This window comes from Equus asinus, chromosome 16 (genome assembly GCF_041296235.1).
Source record: "Equus asinus isolate D_3611 breed Donkey chromosome 16, EquAss-T2T_v2, whole genome shotgun sequence".
Taxonomy (NCBI): Eukaryota; Metazoa; Chordata; class Mammalia; order Perissodactyla; family Equidae; genus Equus; species Equus asinus.
In genome coordinates, this window is record NC_091805.1 from 27,841,548 (window position 1) to 27,862,496 (window position 20,949).

The 20,949-nt window shown below is 39.0% G+C and overlaps 1 protein-coding gene across 2 annotated transcripts in view; it reads left to right on the top strand.

Annotated features, from left to right (window-relative positions):
- The first annotated feature begins 7,856 nt into the window (after positions 1–7,856).
- The window catches only part of BTBD8 (BTB domain containing 8), a 79,788-nt gene continuing 66,695 nt past the window's right edge, over positions 7,857–20,949 (top strand). The window contains exons 1-2 of one of the 2 annotated variants that reach the window (XM_070486821.1): positions 7,857–9,056; positions 15,240–15,437. In XM_070486821.1, the coding sequence (XP_070342922.1) occupies positions 8,908–9,056; positions 15,240–15,437 (347 nt within the window). In that variant the 5' untranslated portion in view covers positions 7,857–8,907. The remainder of the gene's footprint in view (positions 9,057–15,239; positions 15,438–20,949) is intronic. The other variant, XM_044749236.2, reaches the window with a different exon arrangement.

A 20,949-nucleotide genomic window follows, 5' to 3' on the forward strand; every position in this document is an offset into this window, starting at 1 on the left:
TATTTCTCAGAGTTCTGGAGTCTTGGAAGTCCAAGATCAATAGGCTGACAGATTCAGTGTCTGGTGAGAGCCTGGTTCTTGGTTCACAGATGAGGTCTTCTCACCGTGCCTCACGTGGTGGAAAGGACAAGGAACTCTCCGGTTCTCTTTTATAAGAGCACTAATCCCATTTATGAGGGTTCCACCCTCAAGACCTGATCACCTTCCAAAGGCCCCACCTCCAAATATCATCACATTGGGGATTAGGTTTCCACATATGAGTTCTGGAAGGACACAAATATTCAATCTATAGCATGCCCCCGGTGTGATATTCTCATGATAATAGTACATACACGTGTAATTCAAACACAATGATTTTTAAAATGTTCTGGAAATTATTCATTTAAATAACAGATTTTCACTTAAAAGTAGTTACCAAGGTAAAGTTATCTTTATTCAAACAGTGGTACTATTATTCAAACCTTTGCTGAACTTTGAAATTGTTTCTAATTAGATAGTGGAGCTATAAAAAAAAACCAGGGTCATTACTTCATTATACCCTGCCATTTAACCTCAAAATGTTTAACACAGCTTTATTTAAACTCTCTTTAACATGTAACTCTTAAAAAAATCTTTTTATTGTAAAATGAATACAGATAAAGAAAATTACAGCAAAGAAATATGTAGCTAATAATTAAGTATATAATATACATTATAAATATAATGTTTTAAGATGAATACTCTTGCAACCAACACTCAGGTCAAGACATAAAACTTTTCCAGCCGCCCTACAAGCCCTTCTACCCCTGCGATTATAATTACAACCTCCTTCTTCCTCCTCAAATTAAACTACTTTCCTGACTTTTATGGTTTCACTGCCTGTGTTTCACCACATTTTTATCATCTAAATGTGCACAATTTGATACTGTGATGGTTATTAATTTTATATGTTGTGAAATAATAGAAAAAAATATATATTGGTCTCTGCCCCCAGTTCCTGGCACAGAGCTCCTAAAACCCTTGTAATTTCCTAAGTGATAAGAGTACTAGGAGCATCTTTTGTTCTAATATTTGGCCTTTGATACCAGTTCTTGACACAGAGTTCCCAAATCTCTTGGAATTTTCTGGGTGATAGGAGCGTTGTTTGTTCTAATGAGGTGACTCTTGGTGAGCTCCTGGATGGGGGCTGGTTGCCAGAAGGACCAACCCATGCGTAGAGGCTTGGAATTTTCAAACCCCCCCCCCCGCCCATTCTCTGGAGAGGAGAGAGGGGCTGGTAATAGAGTAATGGTCAATCATGCCCATGTGATAAAGCCCATACCCTGCCCTACACATCTCCTCTGTCTGGATGCTCACCTACACCATCTATCATATCCTTTTATAATAAACGGGTAAAAAGTAAGTAAACTGTCATCCAGAGTTCTGTGAGCCGCTCTAGGAAATTATATAATTGAACCCAATGAGGAGGTTGTAGTTACCTTCAATTTATAGCTAATTGGTCAGAAGCACAGGTAACAACCTGAACTTGCAATTGGCACCTGAAGTGGAGGTGGGCAGTCTTGCGGGAGAGAACTCTTAACCTGTGGAATCTCATGCTATTTCCAGGTAGATAGTGTCAGAATTGAGTTAAATTATAGGACACCTAGCTGGTGTCATGCAATTGCTTGCTGTGGGGAAACTCCTTCACATCTGCTGTCAGAAGTCTTGTGAGTGTGGTCCTAGTGTGAGAGTAAAGGAGAGACACACAGGAGGAGAAAGTGAGTTTTTCCTAAACATATGTCAACTTGGGTAGGCCATGGTACCCAGATGTTTGGTCAATCATTCATTCACAATCATGTGAAAGTATTTTTTAGGTGAGATTAACATTTAAATGAGTAGATTTTGAGTAGGGCAGATTACCTTCCATAATATGAGTGGGCCTCATCCAATCAGTTGAAGATCTTAATAGAATAAGACTGACCTCCTTGCGAGAAGTCTGCCAGCAGACCACCTTTGGACTTGAACTGAAACTCTTCTCTAGGTCTCCAGCCTGCCTGCCTATTCACACCCATTTTTGAAATTCGATATGTTTCTTACATCTTTTTAAATCTACAGGTTCTCCCTCCATCCCTTTATTCTGCTTACAATTTACGTGTGGCAGGACCTAGGCTATTTGATCTGTAGAGTTTCCCATAATCTGCATTTTGTTAATCATATATTTATGGTGCAAATCAGCATATCCTCCGTCTGCATTTCCTGCAGATTGGAATCCAGAGACTCGATCAGATTTAGGTTCAATCCCTTTGGCAAGACCATACATGTAGAGTGTTCTTTCATCAGGAAGCAGGCATTGCCTGGTTTTCTTTTTGTGATGTCCGCAGCTACTGATGCTCATTGCTTAGATCTAGTCATTACTGAGGGTTGAAAAATGGTGATATTCTGATTTTGTCAGTTTTTTTCCTTTCTTTTTCATTTATTAGTTGGAACACTTTAATAAAGACATATGTTCACTTATTTATTATTTAGTTACCCAGTGATACAATTCCTATTGGAAAGACAGGATAAATGCTTGACTTCTTACTGTTAAATGTCTGTTAAATAAGATGACATTAAGAAATCAAAATCGCACCTTCCCTGTGCATGACGGCCTTCAGTGTCCACCATCACCATCACCATTGGAAACCCAGTGGAGCGAGTGGAGCTGGTGAAACTTAACTGCTAGGAGGAATCAAGTGCTAATTTAGCAAAATGCATTACTTACTTGAATGGAAAACAATCTGTGGAAAAGGTAAAACTCTAGGAGGCAACCTTCAAAATTGCTTTGTGAAAATAAGCCATAAGCTAATAACACACTTTGTGGCAGGATTTTTACATAGGTTAACTCATTTAGTCTTCCCAACCACCATAGGAAATACTCTTGTCTCCATTATATGGAAACTGGGCTTAGAGAGCCCAACAGACTAGTTAAATAGACTAGAGGTCACCAGACCCAAACCAGTAGACTAGGTCATACAGCTAATAACAGCTTAAATTGGATTAAACAGCATGATTCTAAAGTCTGTGCTTATAATCATTACATTATATGCAGAGAAGAGTCTAGAAACAATCTAAGTGAGGTTTGTGCAGCATTCTCAGCTTCATCAGTTCTGCCTATTTATTGCTATCAGCACCAAGAGGACATTGAATAGTTAACAGTTGACCAATATTAAGGCAAAAAAGTATTACATGCTCACCCTTGGGTAGAGAGCATTTAGTAAGACATATTTTTGAAAAAGAACAATCTGTATAAAGCCTCTGTAATTAAAACTGTGATACTGGCACATGAATAGATGGTCTAAACAATAGAACAAAAAGTCCACAAATAAACCTTAAAGAATATAGAAATTTAGCATGTGATAAAGGTGGTATCTCAAATAAGTGGGGGAAAAGTTAGACTTTATTTATTTATTTATTTATCTATTTGTTTGAGGAAGATTAGCCCTGAGCTAACATCTGCTGCCAATCCTCCTCTTTTTGCTGCAGAAGACTGGCCCTGAGCTAACATACTTGCCCATCTTCCCCTACTTTTTATATGTGGGACGCCTGCCACAGCATGGCTTGCCAAGCAGTGCCACGTCTGCACCCAGGATCCAAACCGGCGAACCCCGGGCCACCGAAGCAGAACGTGTGCACTTAACCACTGTGCCACCGGGCCAGCCCCAAGACTTTTTAAATAAGTGGTATTGGGACTAGATAGTTATTTAGAAAAAAGACAATATTGGATTTCTCATATGATTAAATTTCAAATGGATCAGATAGTTGAGTATAAAAAGTGAAATCATACATTATTAGAAAAAAGATGGGTGAATTTCTTCTCAACCCAGAAGTAGAGAAAATCTTCTTACCTATGACTCAAAGTCCAGAAGCAATAAAGAAAAAGAATGGATAAATCTGACTACATTAAAAAAAAAACCCACAGTCTTTTATAAGACAAAAAACACTAAAAGTCGTCATAAGACATAACAAATGGGAAAAGATATTTGCAACTTATATCACAAAGAGCTAAAATCTCCAACACCTAAAAATAGAGGGAATAAAGACCAAAAGCAAAATGGGCAAAAGATGTGGACAGTCCACAGAATAAATTATCTATTAAATATTTAAAGAGATGCTCAACCTCACTCATAAGAGAATAACCACCAAAAGAAATACTGCTTTTGTGTGTAAGATTCACAAAATTTTGAAACTTTGACAGGACACTTTGATCCACTTGGAATTTTTGTAGACAGTTCTTCCAAAAGGAAACACTGGAACGATAAACCAAAATGTTAATAAAAAAGGTTACCTATGGGAGAGGGAGTGAAGAGGGTAACAGAGTGGGGGGCACAGGGAAAGAAGTGAGACTTCTCTGATATTGTTTTAATTTTTGAAACGTATAAATGTTTTACAAATTCAAAATTAAAATTAAACCAAAAGATAAAAAAAGATATCCCCCAAATTGAAATCAAACTGAAACAAATGAACCTAATTTATATCAAGATAGTGATATAACCACATAGAGAAAATATTTCAAATAACTTTAGAAGGCAGTATTTTGACTGCACATTCTTAGTGAAATTCTCTGTACAAATAGAGTTTCAAAAAACCGTAAATTGGAATATAGTCTAATTGTTAGTCATAATATTCATATTATTATGAAACTCAAATAACTTCTATAGGATAATACAAATAAGTAATCCTATTAATGTTAGGAACCAAGAGTTTTTCAGGCAAGAAAAAAGAGAACAGAGTTTTAAAACAAAGAATCTAAAAATCTTGTAATGTTAACTTTGAATTAGAAATATTAGTATGAATTCAAAAATTTTTTTCTTATAAAAATGTGTATTGCTTAGAAATAATACAGCCCAATAGCAATGAGCACACTTAGCACCCATATTGTGGGCTCTCAAGACTATTCCACACTAAAAGGAACTGTAGCTCCTTGGAAAATAGCTGGGGTAGGAAATATACAAGGCATCTGGTATCTGGTTGTGCCAGAAAGGAAGAAAGCTTTCACAGATTAAAGGACGTGTCAAAAAGAACACAGGAGCCAATGAAAAGGAACTCTCATTGGCCAGATAAGGCAATTTGAACATCAAAAAGAATAATGAATGCAATTGCCTTTGCATATATAAAAATCTGTGACTTCACAAAGATACTAAAAATAATAAACTGGATACACTGGAATTAACTAGGGTACTAACTCCTTACTTTGAAAAATGATCACTTATTTTATTATTATTTTTTGATTTTTTATTCTTTTTGTATTGTGGTAAGAGTGGTTTATAACATATAAAGTTCAGGTGTACATCGTTATATATTTGAAAAACGACCATTTAAATAAGAGAATTAAGCATATAACCTGCCTTTGCAGTGTGAAATGCATTTCTGGATATCCACTATTTCTAATTGATGAGGGAGAGTTCTTTAAAGATTTCCAGCAAATTTCCAGCAAATAAATGTAGAAGGAATGATAAAATTAAAAAGTTATTTTGCAATCCCTAGTTAATTGATATAGGCAAGAATTATCAACAGATAAAACTATCAGATGGATAAAAGGGAAATAAGCAAGCACTATACTCCTGCTAACATGATACAGAATGAATTACCACTTGTGGTGGGCAGAACAATGCTTATTCCCCTCCCCCTAAAGATACCCAGTCCTAATCCCAGAACCTGTGAATTTGTGAGGTTCTGTGGCAAAGGGGAATTATGGCTGCAGATGGAATTAAGCTTGCTAATTAGCCGACCTTAAAACAGGGAGATTATGCTGGATTATCCAGTTGGACCCGAAGTAATCATAAGAGTCCTTAAAAGAGAGAAGAACGAAACGAGGCAGAAGAGGAGGTAAGAATAATGCTACGTGAGAAGGACTCAATCTTCTGGCTTGGAAGATAAAGGAAGCCAAGAGCCAAGGAATATGGGCAGCCTCTAGAAGCTGGAAAAGGCAAGGAAACTCTCCCCTAGGGCCCCCATAAACGAATACGAATACCCAAACCTCGATTTTAGCCAGTGAGATTTGTCTAAGGTGGGCCTTAACTGTGATCCTCATGTGTGAAAAATAAATTGAGGTAAAATTGCCTTGGAAGACAATAAACTCTCTCAAGGACTACAACTTCATGAAAGAAAAGTGATTTTTTGGATGCATTATTTTTTCCTTTTTACAAAATGTTTTCAGGGCCCAGCCCGGTGGTGCAGCGGTTAAGTTTGCAGGTTCCGCTTTGGCTGCCTGGTGCCAGTTTGGATCCCGGGTGCGGACCTCCGCACCACTTGTCAAGCCATGCTGTGGCAGGCGTCCCACATATAAAGTGGAGGAAGATGGGCACAGGTGTTAGCTCAGGGCCAGTCTTCTGCAGCAAAAAGAGGAGGATTGGCAGCAGATGTTAGCTCAGGGCTAATCTTCCTCAAAAAGAAAAAAAGGAGTTTTCATATGAAACATTTCAAACATACAAAGGAGAGAGAAGTACAATGAACCCCAATATGCCCATTAGCAAGATTCAACAATTATCAAGACTTGCGTATACATGCTTTCTCAGTTCTTCTTTCCTTTCCCTCTTTCCTCATCTTTTCTTCTTTCCTTCTACCATTCCTTCTAAAATTTTTAAAAAGTAAACCCCCAGACATCATTTCATTTTACTCATACTTCAGTATGTGTCTCTAAAAAACTGGACATTTTCTTACATAAGCACATTACATAACCACTGACATTATTCCTGACAAATCAGCAATAATTCCATTTCCTATGTAGCCCATTATAAAATTTTCCCAACTGTTCTAAAAAATATCCTTTCTAGTTAGTTTGTGTGAATCAGTTTCCAAACGATACAGAGGTTACACTTGGTTCTTTTGCTTTCTGAGTCTCTTCTAATCTAGAGCATTTCCCTCTCCCATTTTTACCCCAAATGCCTTGATGCTGGGGTGGAAGCCTGGCCAATCGAGCTGTGGAGTATCCCGCATTTTAAATCCGACTGTGTGTGTTCTTGTACCATCACTTACTATGCTCATCTACCCCATGCATTTCTTGCTAACGGAAGTTAATTTTGGAGGCTTGATTAGATTCAGGTTCAAGTTTTTAGCAAAAAATATTTTATAGGTGTGTATGAGTTTTCTATTACTGCTTTAACAAATTGCCACAAACTTAGTGACTTAAAAACAACACAATTTTTTACCTTCAGTTCTTGGGTTAGCGGGATATGGATTTAGTGATGTTTACCTTCAGAGCTCCTGTTGCTAGTTAACTCCTCAGGACTGGCTTTTCTTCCTGATCCAAGAGTCTTTCAGAAAAAAAATCTGATAACTTCACTCACATTAAAGTATAAATGACTACAGAGCCCGAATTAATTAAAATAGAAATAATGCTTTAAGTAAAAAATCTCTAATGGTGGAATGTGAAGCATCATTGACAAGATTTGCTTTTTAAAAAAGTTACTTTTTCTTTAATCACTTCAGAGTCAGCTGCCTAAGGTAGTTATAAGTGAATTAAATTACATGGACCAGAAACCATTCTGTCATCCATTCCCAACCAGAGAATAGCCTGTGACTTCACCAGCTGATAAAGGGGCGTGGTAGAAAGCTTGCAGGACTTCGAAGGGAAAGTCTTGTGCTACACTGCCTGGGTTTTAACACGTAGAGCATCACTTACTGTGTGACCTTGCCCAAGTTACCCATCCTGTCATGCCTCAACTTCCTCACCTGTAAATTGGGCTCATTGCAGTACCCACCTAAATGGTGGTTGTGAGGATTGAGTTAATACAGGTCTAGAGCAGTTTTCTTACCTAATAAGCACTCTATAAATATTAAGCAGTATTATATTATCTTTGACATGCCTCGTTTTCTACAGGAGTAATTAAGAATCAATTATCCAGTTATATTTTTCAGAATTAAGGTGTCAATATTTGAGACGGGCATTATCTGGAGAAATGTCTACTTCTTGGCCAATCTTATGGAACAAAGTCCATATATTTTCCAAGCAATTAGTACGCGATACATTGTGCAGAGGTCCTGAATGAAGCAGAACTATTGAGCTTTCTTCCTTTGGAGGAAATAATCAAATAAAAAGTACCAAAAGACTTTTAAATGACATCCACTCCAGCTATTTTCTTCAGGCTTAAATACTAAAAATTATACAGCTCACTAATCCACCCACTTTCCTGTTCAACTAAAGGCTCTGCCCCTCCCACCTTACCTTCTCCCTTCCTCGTCATAAATGTTAAGGCTTTACACGCAAAGCGCTAGAATATAACCTGACGTTTCTCAGCTAAAGTTCAAGAGCAGTTACATGAGCCACTCCCCGGATTAGAAGGGAAGGGCGTTCTCTACACGCTGTGTACACACTCTGCAGGGGACTCAGGAGCGTTCTGACTCGCGCTGATTTTACGAAACTCTTCCACCGTCCCTCACACCCAGTTTTTCTTGCCCAAAGCAACTAAAACACGGAGTGTGACTCGCCGCGGGAAAGGTCTTGTGAACTTCTCTTTCCTGGAAAACAAAGCGCTGACATCCCAGGAAGACAGAGTGTGGCAAGGCTGCGCAGGTTGATTTGCTCTCGGCTCTCAAAGCTTAACACCGCCCGGAAAGCAAAGACGAGGGACGGGGCTACGGAGCAGGAGGGATGGGCGGGTCTGGCGGACAGCTCACGCCGCGGTCCAGGCTGGGCGGGGTGCCCGGCGGAGGTAAACAGAGCGTCGACGCCTGCGCACACCCTGCCCGGGTCACGTGCCGGCGCAGGCCCCGGCCTCCGAGACTCCCAAGCGCTGCGGTGCGCCGGCTGTAAGGGACCGTCTGCAAACAGGCGAGAGGCGCCAACCTTTCCCCTAGAGGGCGGGTTCGCGTCGGAGTAGAGCAGTCGCTCGGAAACGCCCCCTTCTTCCAGAGCCCGGCCGGGGAGCCCGCGTCCTGGGCCTGCAGGGCGCCGCCGTCGCTTCGTGAGACATGGCCCGCTGTGGGGAGGGTAGTGCGGCCCCCATGGGACTTCTGGCGTCCCCCGGAGTTTGCAGTAAGGGGTTGCAAAGGAAGGGGCCCTGTGAGCGGCGCCGTCTGCAGGCGATGGTGTCGGAGCAGCTCAGCCAGGATCTGCTCAGGTAGGAGGAGGCGGGGACCTCCGCCGCATCCCTCCCCACCGTAGGCTACGGCGGGCTCTTCTCCAGTCTCCTCGCCGCAAAGTGGGCTCGCTCGCCCCAAACAACCAATCCCGAGCATCTCGGAGCCCACGGACGAGATTCAAAAAGAAAACCAAGATCAATTATAGTTACGTGCGGCATTAGTTTGTCCCAAAATACTCTTAAAACGGGCAGGCTTGGTTTTTGGAAGACATATCGGTAAGGTCGGGGTGGATCCAGGTTTCATGGTCCTAAAACGTACACAATTTTTTATAAGCTTAAACAGTTTTAAGAAAAATAAAATTAGGTAGAAAAAATGAATATTTAGGATGAGGAAAAATTACTGGAGTCTTGGATGGCTCTTCTGAGCTCTCTTGAAACAATGTACTAAAAAATGCATACGTAGAAATACTTCCTGATTGCAACCTGGCTTTCCCTCTCCACCTAGAACACTCTACAGCTCCCAGCAACTCCCAGCTCCCTTGAGACTCAAGCAAGTGGAGGGTTGTTGTGAAGTTTAACTCAGGCTATGGTGAATCCAGTGAAAGGCATTTCAGTTTATAAAGAAAATGAAGCTTAGAAATATTCTGTAGAGAATTTCTATTTTCACCAAAACGTTGGTTCTTGAACTTTAGTATGCATCTAAATCACCTGGAGGGCTTGTTAAAACTTCGATTTGCTGGGTCCCAGACCATAGTTCTGATTCAGCAGGTCTGGGATGGGGGACAAGATTTTTGCATTTCTAACAAGGTCCCAGGTGATGCTGATGCTGCTGGCCTGGGTCCCACTGAGAACAGTGAAGTAGAGTAAATATAATTACTACTAATAACTAACAATTGTGCAGCATTCTACATTTAAAAAGTGCTTTCTCTTGCCCACACTTAGGGCTCCAGCAGCTATAAACTGAGTTTTGTAAAGTAAAAACTTTCCTTTTAATTTGGGCCTATCTACCAGAGATGCTGCTTTGTCTCCACTTGTGGGGATTGATGTAAAAGATGGAAAAAATAAAACTGAGGTTGTTCTGTTTCTAGGGTGAACCTCTAAGGATAAAGTGCCCCTTCTCTTCAGTGGCTTTATTCTTCTGGCTGTACTGTAAGCCTTAAAAGTGTCATGAATTTAAGGAAGATAAATCTAATTTATGTAGAGAAAATGAGATTAAACGTATAGCAAGTGAACAGTTTATCCTTATCCTCGCAGCAATTAAGGATAGGACCCAGAACTCCCAAGTTCCTATCACAAGCAAAGAAAAATAGGTGTAGCAGGGGTTTTATTTTAACAGCAAAAAAACTTCATATGCTCATCTAGCCATCTTAAATGCTAGGCTAAATTAATCCTCTGAGCACAGCAATATCATTGATTTATTCTGCAGATATTAATGAAATATCTAGCACCCACCATGTACCTCGCTCTGAACTAGGTCCTAAAGAATCAAAGATTAATAAGACATGGTTTTGGTGTTTGTGCTTCCACTCTAGTGAGAAAGAGAATAGCCAAACAAAAATGATGGGGATCACGCTGAATTGGGGAAGGCTTTATAGGGTGACATTTGAGTGATCTCTTGGGGATTGATTAGGTAGAGATTGGGAAGGGAGAAGTCAGAGGGTATCTAAACAAGAAACGGCATTTACAAAGCCACAGAGATTTGAAAGAGCTTGATTTATTGGGAAATCAGGTTGTATTAGATTCTTCCCAAAAGCAAGTAACAGAGACACCTCTGGATTGCCTGAGGTAATAGGATATATGTGGAGACAAGAGGAAAAACAGGAAATAGTTTCAGCAGTCAAAAAGCCAGATCTGATGTAGAATTGGAAAGTTGCTTGGGACATGACAGCAACTGGACAGTAAGACTTCATTGAGAAATGGCACCATTATTCAGGACAATTGTAATAAAAGTGGCTAATACTTATTGCCATCCTACTATTAGCTAGACACTGGGCTGACATGTTTTATTTACTCCCCTGTGAGGTAAGTCTTGTTATTATTCCCATTTAACAGATAAGGAAACTGAACATTAGAGGAGAAATGGTGGAATCAGAGTAAGAACCTTGCCGATCTGGCTCCAGAGATGTTAACGTGACTTGCCCAAGGTCACATGACCGGAGTGTGAACCCAGTCAGTCTGTCCTGTCTACAGTAGTTACACAAATGATCTTCCAGCAACTTTGGTCTTTCATCTCTGCTTCTCTCCTTACCCATTTCTTTTTCTTACTCTACCTTGGATTTACTTCGAAACTCTCTTAGAGTGTTGTCAGTTGGTCCCTGTTTATTTTAGAACATCTCTGCTATAGTTCACTTGTTTTTTTATTTTTATTTTTTTAAGATTGGCACCTGAGCTAACATCTGTTGCCAATCTTCTTTTTTTCCCCCCTTCTTCTTCCCAAAGCCCCCAGTACATAGCTGTATATTCTAGTTGTAGGTCCTTCTGGTTGTGCTGTGTGGGACGCTGCCTCAGCATGGCCTGATGAGCGGTGCCAGGTCCGTATCCAGGATCCAAACCAGCAAAACTCTGGGCTACCGAAGTGGAGCACATGAACTTAACCACTCCACCATGGGACTGGCCCTTAGAGTTCCCTTATTTAACTACCACATTGACTAATGGCTAACCTTGGCTCAATCCATTGTCCATTCAGATGTGGTTAAGAGCGTCAGGGTCATGTGGTACAAAGCAGGGCCGTATATAAATAATAAATGAATTTGGTAGCTTTGTTTGGGAAGGGATTGTGGGTATGGCAGGCAATCAAAGTGACAGTAGGAGAGGGTGAATGGATAAAAGAAGACTAGAGAGGCGGGCCCTGTGGCCGAGTGGTTAAGTTCTCGTGCTCTTCTTGGGCGGCCCAAGGTTTCATCAGTTTGGATCCTGGGCGCGGACATGGCACCACTCATCAGGCCATGCTGAGGTGGCGTCCCACATAGCACAGCTAGAGAGACCTACAACTAGAATATGCAACTATGTACCAGGGGGCTTTGGGGAGAAGAAGAAGAAGAAAATATTGGCAACAGTTGTTACATGTGGAGGAACAGAGAAAGGGAAGCATAGAAGGTGGTGCCAAATCATAGCACACTTGAAAGGGAGGAGTATGGTGAATGTTCAGGAAGCTGTATCCAGGAGAAAAGTGGAAATATATCTGGAGTTTAGGAGGGAAGTTGGAAGAGCAGATACAGATTAAAGGTTGGTGGCATCACCAGCACCCAGTTGTCCAAGCCAAATGTGAGAGAGATCCTCGGCCTTTCCCTTCCCTTTCTACATCCAGCCACCAGCTCCTGCCAATTTTATTACCTGAATATATTTTAATTCCATCCCCTATTCTCTGTGTGAAAGACAACGTGAGTGGAGCCATATTAAAATAGAGCCAGAGCAGCCATTGCAGAGGCATTGCCTTGAATGTCGTTTTCTTTATTGTCCAAACTGTACCAAACTGCCAACATTCCAAGAAGTCAGTAAGGACAAGAATATCCTGTTTGTAAGGATTGATGAAATTGGACTTTGCTGATGACCGAGTCACTAACCAATCAATGAAATACAAGTTTAGCCTTTTGCCTGATGACCGAATCTCAAGCCAGTCTGTGAAGTCCAAACCTAGCCTTACTTCCTCTAGCACCAATGAACTCTTCTTTAGTGCAACTTATCTCATCCTCTTTTTCCTATAAAATCCCTGAGCCCCTCTCCTGTAATTGGGACGTTATTTGGGTTTCTGCCTGAGTCTGTGCTCCCCGAATTGCAATTCTCTGATCCCATATAAACGTTTTGCCTCTTAGACTGGTTTCTGTTTTTGTAGGTTGACATCTGTCACCATCCATCCTCTCCTGCTCAAGCCCTTTACGTCATTCATCTGTGCTGTGCAGGAGTTTTTCTCGTCTTCATTCTCATTTTCACCTAATTCCTCTTCTACACAACCGACAGGGGACGTTTTGAGAAATAAATTTGCTCATGTTTCAAGGCATTTGGTGATTCCCCTTCAACTGTAAGATAGAGTTCAGCTCTTTGCCTCTTCCTCATCTGTATTGCTGCAGCTTCATCTGCCGCTTCTCACCCCTCGATGCCCTCCATGGACCACTTTGTAGCTCCGCACTCACGCGTGCCTGTGGAAGGAGCGAGGAGCTCCCTCCTTCCTTGCCTTGCTTTCCTGACCAACTCTTACTCAATTTTTAAAATCTCGTTTTGTTTTCAAAATGTCCTCTCTAAGGACATTTCTCTTATGTCTGTCTCTGAAAAATATTTCCTTATTTGTGCTGTTGAATATGTATCATTCTTTAGTTTTCAGGCCTGGCCTCCCTACTGTTCTATAAAGTCCTCGAGGGCAGATGTGTTTTAGTCACCTTTGTGTCCCCAGTACTTAGTGCATAGTATGTGCTCAATAAATTTTTAGTGATAACTGGGTTTAATCGGCCTTAGATAGATCAATACAGTAGCTGGCAGAGAAATGAAAAAGAAGCCGGGCCTTGACATTGTGGAGCCTTTGCTCAACCTGTCCTTTCTCTAAACTTGACCATTAGATGAGCCAGTAAACCCCCCTTCATGTTTAAGCTGCTCTGAGTCAGATATTCTGTTACTTATAACAGATACAAGATATACTTGTAACTGATACAAGTGGTTTTATGAAATAAAAAGCACTATATTTTCACATTAACAATTTTTTAAACACATTAACTTTTTGTCATTTAACAAATACTCATGAGCATCTATTACGAACAAGGCAGATTCCCTGGTGCCGGTTATACGGCTACCAGTGCAATGCTTCTTTATTCATTTGGGGAGGAGTACGGGATGCAGAGAAGGTGTGTGGGAGGGAGGAACAAACTGAATACCTGCACAATTTGAGTTTTTATAAATGTTTGAGGGATCAGTACATTTTTGCATAACTTTAAAAATCACTTATGAAAATAATTTATTGATGAAAATATTGACTAAAATGCATCTGGTGGCTCATTGTTCCCAAGGTTCTGAAAGCTTTGTGCTCTGAAGCATTTGTTTTGTTTAGGGTAGAATGCAACAAAATTCAGCAAGCAGTTATTGAGCTCTTGCTTTTTACTGGATACACAGGTTTTGCCTTTGGGGAGTTCATTGTCTAGTAGGGAGAAAAATACATAAAAATAATAATGCAATGACAAAAGTACTGTAATAGAGGTATGTACCGAGGGTGATGGAATCAGAAGAAGGAGCCATTAACTTGGTCTTAGGGGAGTGTGAGTGTCAGTGGCAACCTGCTGAGCTTTCACTGTAATAGGTCTCTTTATCCATTACTTGTACCTCCTGTAGTGCACTGGTGTGAATGCCAATTATATCCTGTAATACAGAAGTCCTCTGAGAGTACATACCTTGCTGATGATAATGTTATAGTGATGTGAAGTATTACTTCGTATTTAGAGACTAAAAATATGTAGTTACCACACAGACAAAAAGATTATGACAGTTTCTATTATACTGATTTCTGTTTTTCTATCACTGTGCATGTAATCAGTAGGCTTTACCATAACTATGTCTGTACATTAGTAAAGAGATTTGAATGGGTTTACCATGAATCCATCATTTTAATAATAGATTAGAGCATGTTTAGTTCTATTTGTGGGGGGAAAAAATGGAAAAGGGCTTACATGTCACATTCTTGACAGCCAAGCCTGCATTTCACACTTGGTATTTAACAATAGTCAGAACAAAGTGTACCATTTTCAAATCTGGATTGTCTATTGTTATCGGGTTTGCTGGTGTTGTTGACTGTTTATTTTTTTTTGTATCAATTTTAGTGAGATTTTAAAAAATTGATTCTTTTCAGTAGTCAACGACCATATTACTTTGTATTCTTTTTCCAAAATAAATCTAAAGTAGGTACCTTTTAAAGGAAAATCAACGTAAGTAGCAGAAGATAAATTTTATTATTAGAAGGAATTAAAAAGAAAAGATTTTTTTGAAAAAATAGTCTTACTCTTTTTAGTGTTACTACCTTTGTTTCCACTATAAATTTTAGAAAATTAGATTCTAAGCCAGTATTAAATGGTGTTCTTTGGAATGAACTGAGAACAAACTCGTTTTCATATTAACTTATTTTCATTTTGTTACCTCTGTATTTTTTAGTTTGTGTTATTTTTAAAACTTGTTTTACAAAAATGGGTATATTGTGTATTTCTGAGCATCACTAATTAAACCATGGTTCCTTTTTATTTCTTACAGGCTTCTAAGGGAAGAAATCCATACGGATGTTACTTTCTCTGTAGGTTGTACTTTGTTCAAAGCACACAAAGTGGTCCTTTTAGCAAGGGTTCCTGACTTCTATTTTCATACTATTGGACAGACCTCGAATAATTTAACAAATCATGAGCCTATCGCTCTGGAGAACTTCGAAGCTTCAGAATTTAGAACATTTTTACAGTAAGTACTTTCTTTATCTTTTTCCTTTTATATTTAAGTCTGATATGTAATTGTTTATTTTTTAGACATATATGTGTGTATGTTTTTATTTCGTGTATTTTCATCTCTGTTTTATAGCCTTCAATGAAAAATCCATTCATTCAAATTCGAAATTATCTTAGTAATTAGTGTTAGTAGAGGCTAAGTATTAGCATGAGAGTATTAGAGGCTTAGTATTGGGAGAGGCTAAGTACTGTCTTGAGATTGATCCTGAGAGAGGAGAAATGGTGTGCTGTCCAATAATTTGAATGAATTACTGTGTGTCAGGGTTTCTCAGCAGTGGCACTGTTGACATTTTGGGTTGGATAATTCTTTGTTGTGGGGGCTGTGCTGTATGTTTTCAGATGTTTAGCAGTGTTCCTGGCCTCCAGCCACTAGTGCCAGTAGCACTTTCCCTCCCCATTCTTTTTGAGGGCCCCCACCCCCCTTCTAACTTGTGACAACCAGATGATGTCTGTAGACATTGTCGAATGTCCTCTGGGGGGTAAACCGGCCCCCTGTTGAGAACCACTGCTATATACTGACTTCTATATGATTGGTATGTAAAGCTTTGAATAAATTATGTATGTTTATAAAAATATGAGATCACAACTTTTTATTCTCATGGCTTGTGTCAAAAATTTTAAAAGTAGAACATTCAGTGAACTTCTTAGTAATTTTAGGGACTCGTGTTTGGTGAACTTAGAGAATTGTCATCAGCTAAATAATGAGAGAAGCTAGTTTAAATTAATCCCTATTCTAATTGAATAGAACAGTATTTTAATAGTGTTAATAGTTAATAGTAATAGCTTTACTGTTATCTGCCCATATGTGTAATTATTTGGCACTTGTTTTTGCTAAATGTATCCAGGTGGGAAGTACTTTCTAATGGAGTTCCTCAAAATTATATCTCTTTTGTAAAAACCTATTTAAATGACTTTAGGGGCCGGCTCCGTGGCCGAGTGGTTAAGTTCGCGCACTCCCCTGCGGCGGCCCAGGGTTCGGATCCTGGGCGCGGACATGGCACCACTCGTCAGGCCACGTTGAGGTGGCATCCCGCATCCCACAGCTAGAAGGACCTGCAACTAAGATATACAACTGTGTACAGGGGTGGGGTTGGGGAGATAAAGCAGAAAAAAAAAAAAAAAAAGATTGGCAACAGTTGTTAGCCTAGGTGCCAATCTTTAAAAAAAAATGACTTTAGAGAGGTCTTAAACATTTTAGTGTTTAAGAATGTGGTCTCTAGGGATAGATTGCCTGGGTTCACATTTCCTGCTCTGCCATATGGTGGCTGTGCGCCTCAAACTTAACCCCTCTGTGCCTAGCCTTTCCTCAGATGTAAAATACCTGGCACACAGTAAGCACCGTAAAAATTGTTAACTAAGTTTTTTGTAATCTTGAAGTGTTTATTTGTGTTTCATTTCAGTAATTTAAATTCTGCCCTCCCATAATTTCTTCCCTTTCTCCAATATATGTAAGTTAGTATTGTCGTAATGATGTTTTAGTGGTTTTCTGTCACACCACGCCTCACATATGCTTGTTCAACACATGTTTATTGTGCCCCATTAGGGGCAAGGTCCTGTGTAAAGGACTAAGCACGTACTGGTTAGTGATTCTTGACTTCAGTGCTTCATGATGACAGGTAAGTGGGGAACTAAATTTTGAAGCCAGTACTGGCAATTATGTCATTGTATAGTACTATACATTTGTCAATTCCTAGTTTTTAAAAACATCTTTATTGAGATATGATTTAATTCACATATCACAAATATAATCCACTCATTTAAAGTGTACAATTCAGTGGTTTTAGCTTTTATACAGAGTTGTGCAGCCATGACCACAATTTAATTTTAGAGCATTTTCAACACCCCAAAAAGAAATCCCATGCCTGTTACCTATCACTTTCTATTCCTTCACGCCCCTGCCCTAGGCAACACTAATCCACTTTCTGTGTCTATGGATTTGCCTCTCCTGGACTTCTCATGTAAATGGATTCATACAATTCATGGTCTTTTGTGACTGGCTTGTGTAACTAAGCATAATGTTTTCAAGGTTTATGCGTGTTGTTGTATGTATCAGTACTTCGTTTCTTTTTATTGCCAAATAATATTCCATTGTATGGCTATCCCACATTTCGTTCATCCATTCATCAGTTGATGGACATTATGTTGTTTCTGCTTTTGAGCTATATCTCTAATGCTGCTATGAACATTCATATGCATATTTTTGTGTGAACCTGTATTTTCATTTCTCTTGGGTATATACCTAAGAGTGCAATTGCTGGGTCATATGGTAACTCTAGGTTTAACTTTTTCAGGAAGTACCAGACTCTTTTTCCAAAGGGGCTATATCATTTTACATTCCTGCCAGCAGTGTATAAGAGTTTCAGTTTCTCCACATCCCTGTAACACTTGTTATTATCTTCTGTCTTTTTTACTACAGCCATCCTAGTGAATGTGAAGTGGTATATCATTGTGGTTTTCATTTGTATTTCTCTGTTGGTTAATGATATTGGCATATTTTCATGTGCTTATTTACCACGTGTATATCTTCTTTGTAGAACTGTCTGTTCACATCCTTTGTCCATTTTTTTTCAGTTGAGTTATTTTATCTTTATATTATTGAGTTATAAGAGTTCTTTTTGTGTTCTGGATATTAGACTCTTATCAGACATGATTTGCCAACATTTTCTTCCATTCTATAGGTTATCTTTTCACTTTCTTGATGGTATCATTTGCAACACAAAAGTTTTAGATTTTAATGTAGCCTAGTTTATCTAATTTTTCTTTTGTCACTTGTGCTTTTGCTATTATAGATGAGAAACCATTGTCTAATCCAGAGTCATAAAGATTTGTTCTCATATTTTCTTCTAAGAATTTAGTAGTTTTATGCTTTTAGCTTTTACATTTAGGTCAGTGATCCATTTTGAGTTAATTTTTGTATGTAGTATAAGGAAGGGGTCTAACTTCATTCTTTTGTGCGTGGATATCTGGTTGTCCCAGCACCATTTTTGAAGAGACTACACTTTCCCCATCTGATTGCCTATACACCCTTGTTGAAAATCAGTTGCCCATTGCTGTGGACTGAATTGGCCCCCCATTCATATGTTGAAGCTCTAACCCCCAATGTAATAGCATTTGGAGATTGTGCTTTTGGGAGGTAATTAAGTTTAGATGAGGTCATGAGGGTAGGACCCTCATGATGGGAATAGTGCCCTTATAAGAAGAGATACCAGAGAGCTTTTCTCTCTCTCTTTCCACCATGTGAGGACACAGAGAGAAGGTGACCAACTGCAAGTCATGAATAGAGTTCTCACCAGAACCCAACCATGCTGGCACCCTGATCTTGGACTTCCAGCCTCCAGAACTGTGAGAAATAAATTTCCATTGTTTAAGCCTCCAGTTTGTGATATTTTGTTGTGGCAGCCTCAGCTAACTAATACACACATCAACATTAGGGTTTATTTCTCGTCTCTCAATTCTATTCCATTGGTCTTTATGTTTGTCCTTAATGCCAGGGCCAATTATCAATTTGGCTTTTATGAGAAATCAGAGTTGGACTTTTGTGGTTTTATGTCCTGGATCCTAGATGTTTTGTATATGCTAGTCCTTTAGTTATTTGCTAACATACTATGCCTATAATCAAAATCATGTTGACTGTAGTGTAGAAAATTCTTTTTGGGTAATTGAATTTTAAGTATATTTTTGCGATTTGGCTTATTTTTCCTCATTTTATGCTCTGACAGTTGCTTGAGTGATCTGTTTTTCTTTATTATTTCAGAGTTTCTTATATAAAGCTCCTAAACCATACATGGAAATTGCCTAACCTTGGCTTCTGCTGTGTGGGAGAACAGTATGACATACTATAATTTAAACAGATGCTTTAAGTGCTATTTAGAAAATTATTATCATTTTCCAGTATAGATCATAGGCTCATCAGTGAGTCCCAGCTATCAGTTTTAAAATGTGTACTCTTTTTTTCTAGTGTTGTAAGAGCAGGCTCTGTAGTCAAGCCAGGTCTATCACTTCTAACTGTATGAATTTGGACTAATCACTTACCATTAGTTTCCTCATCTGAAAAATGGACAAAATAACAATACCTACCTCATAGTGTTACTGTGAGGGTTAAATGAGATGCTTAGAAAGCACTTGGCACAGTGGTGTGGCATGTAGTAAGCACTGAATACATTTTAATAAGTGTTAACAGTAGTAGGCTCTATGAAATTATACATTTCCTCAGCTGTTGAGTGTATGTTTAGAAGAAGATGCTTGGGATAGGTCAAGTTTTGGTATATTAGAGAAAGGGAGAAATTACATTAATGTTATCCTTTATTTATCATTAAAAGCGATAGAGAAAGAGGTTGAGTGAGAGACAGTATGTTAGAGTGGAGGAAGCACTGGATTTGGACACAAGACAGATCTGCCTTCTGGCTATGCATTATCTTGTTTTATGGTTTCGTAGAGCCTCGGTTTTCTCATATTTAGAACAAGGAAGTTGGAGTAAATGGCTTTGTGCTTCATAGCACTTCATGGTCCTCTATTTTAAGCACTCAATCACATTCTGTTTTATATTGGGTTAGTCATGTATGTCTGTGGTTACATAAGCTCCTTGAGATTAGATCATCTGATTGATGTGAACGTCCCCAGTGGTATCTCATGTAGTATCGTGCGCATAGAAAGTGCTTGTGATGTACTCCTTTTTTTTAGAAGATTGCATTGAAATTTGTCTATGTTAATATAAAGCATAAACAGAGGATTATAATGTAAAACATTGAGACAAATTTTTTTAGTAAAACTTCTGATAAAATAGGTTTTTGAATTCTTACTGTATGAAATTCAGTGCTTGTGTCTTCAGTGCACATCCTTTCTCTTTAAATAACTAATAAAGATTTTAAAATACTCTGTTATTTGCTACTTATTGTAGAATCCTTTGGTGTGTACTTGAGTTAGAGTAGGAAATACAGTCTTTGAAAAATTGTTTTATATACAGTGACTTCACATATAACTCAAATGATTGGCAATGGAAAGTAGTTCTTGCTGTATGACATGATCCTAAGTCGGATCATAAAAATCTTTGATTTACCTAGAAGACTTACCCTGTTATGGTTGTCAGAGACTGTGTGTGCATGTGTGTGTGAAGGAAAGAAAAGAGGGAAGACTTTTGGATTTTTGGTTTAACATCACTAACTGGGAGATGCTAGAATAAAGTGTCAATTAGGTAAACACATAAAACAGCACAGAACAAAGGGTTCCATTTCCCCTGCAGCTTTCTCAGGTGGTAGTTATTTTTCTGCCACTTCCCTTATATTAGCAGGGCTGGAAGTGGTTGGGATGGGTGTCTTACTGTACTATCTATATTTCACTGTATTAACTATATTTTCTTATTTTCTGTGTTGTTGATGCTCTGGCATCTGGGGCCTCACTGACTGCAGAGAGACTGCTCCTTCCGGGGTTAGCTAATTCCTGTAAACATGCCTTTGATATGCAAAGCAATT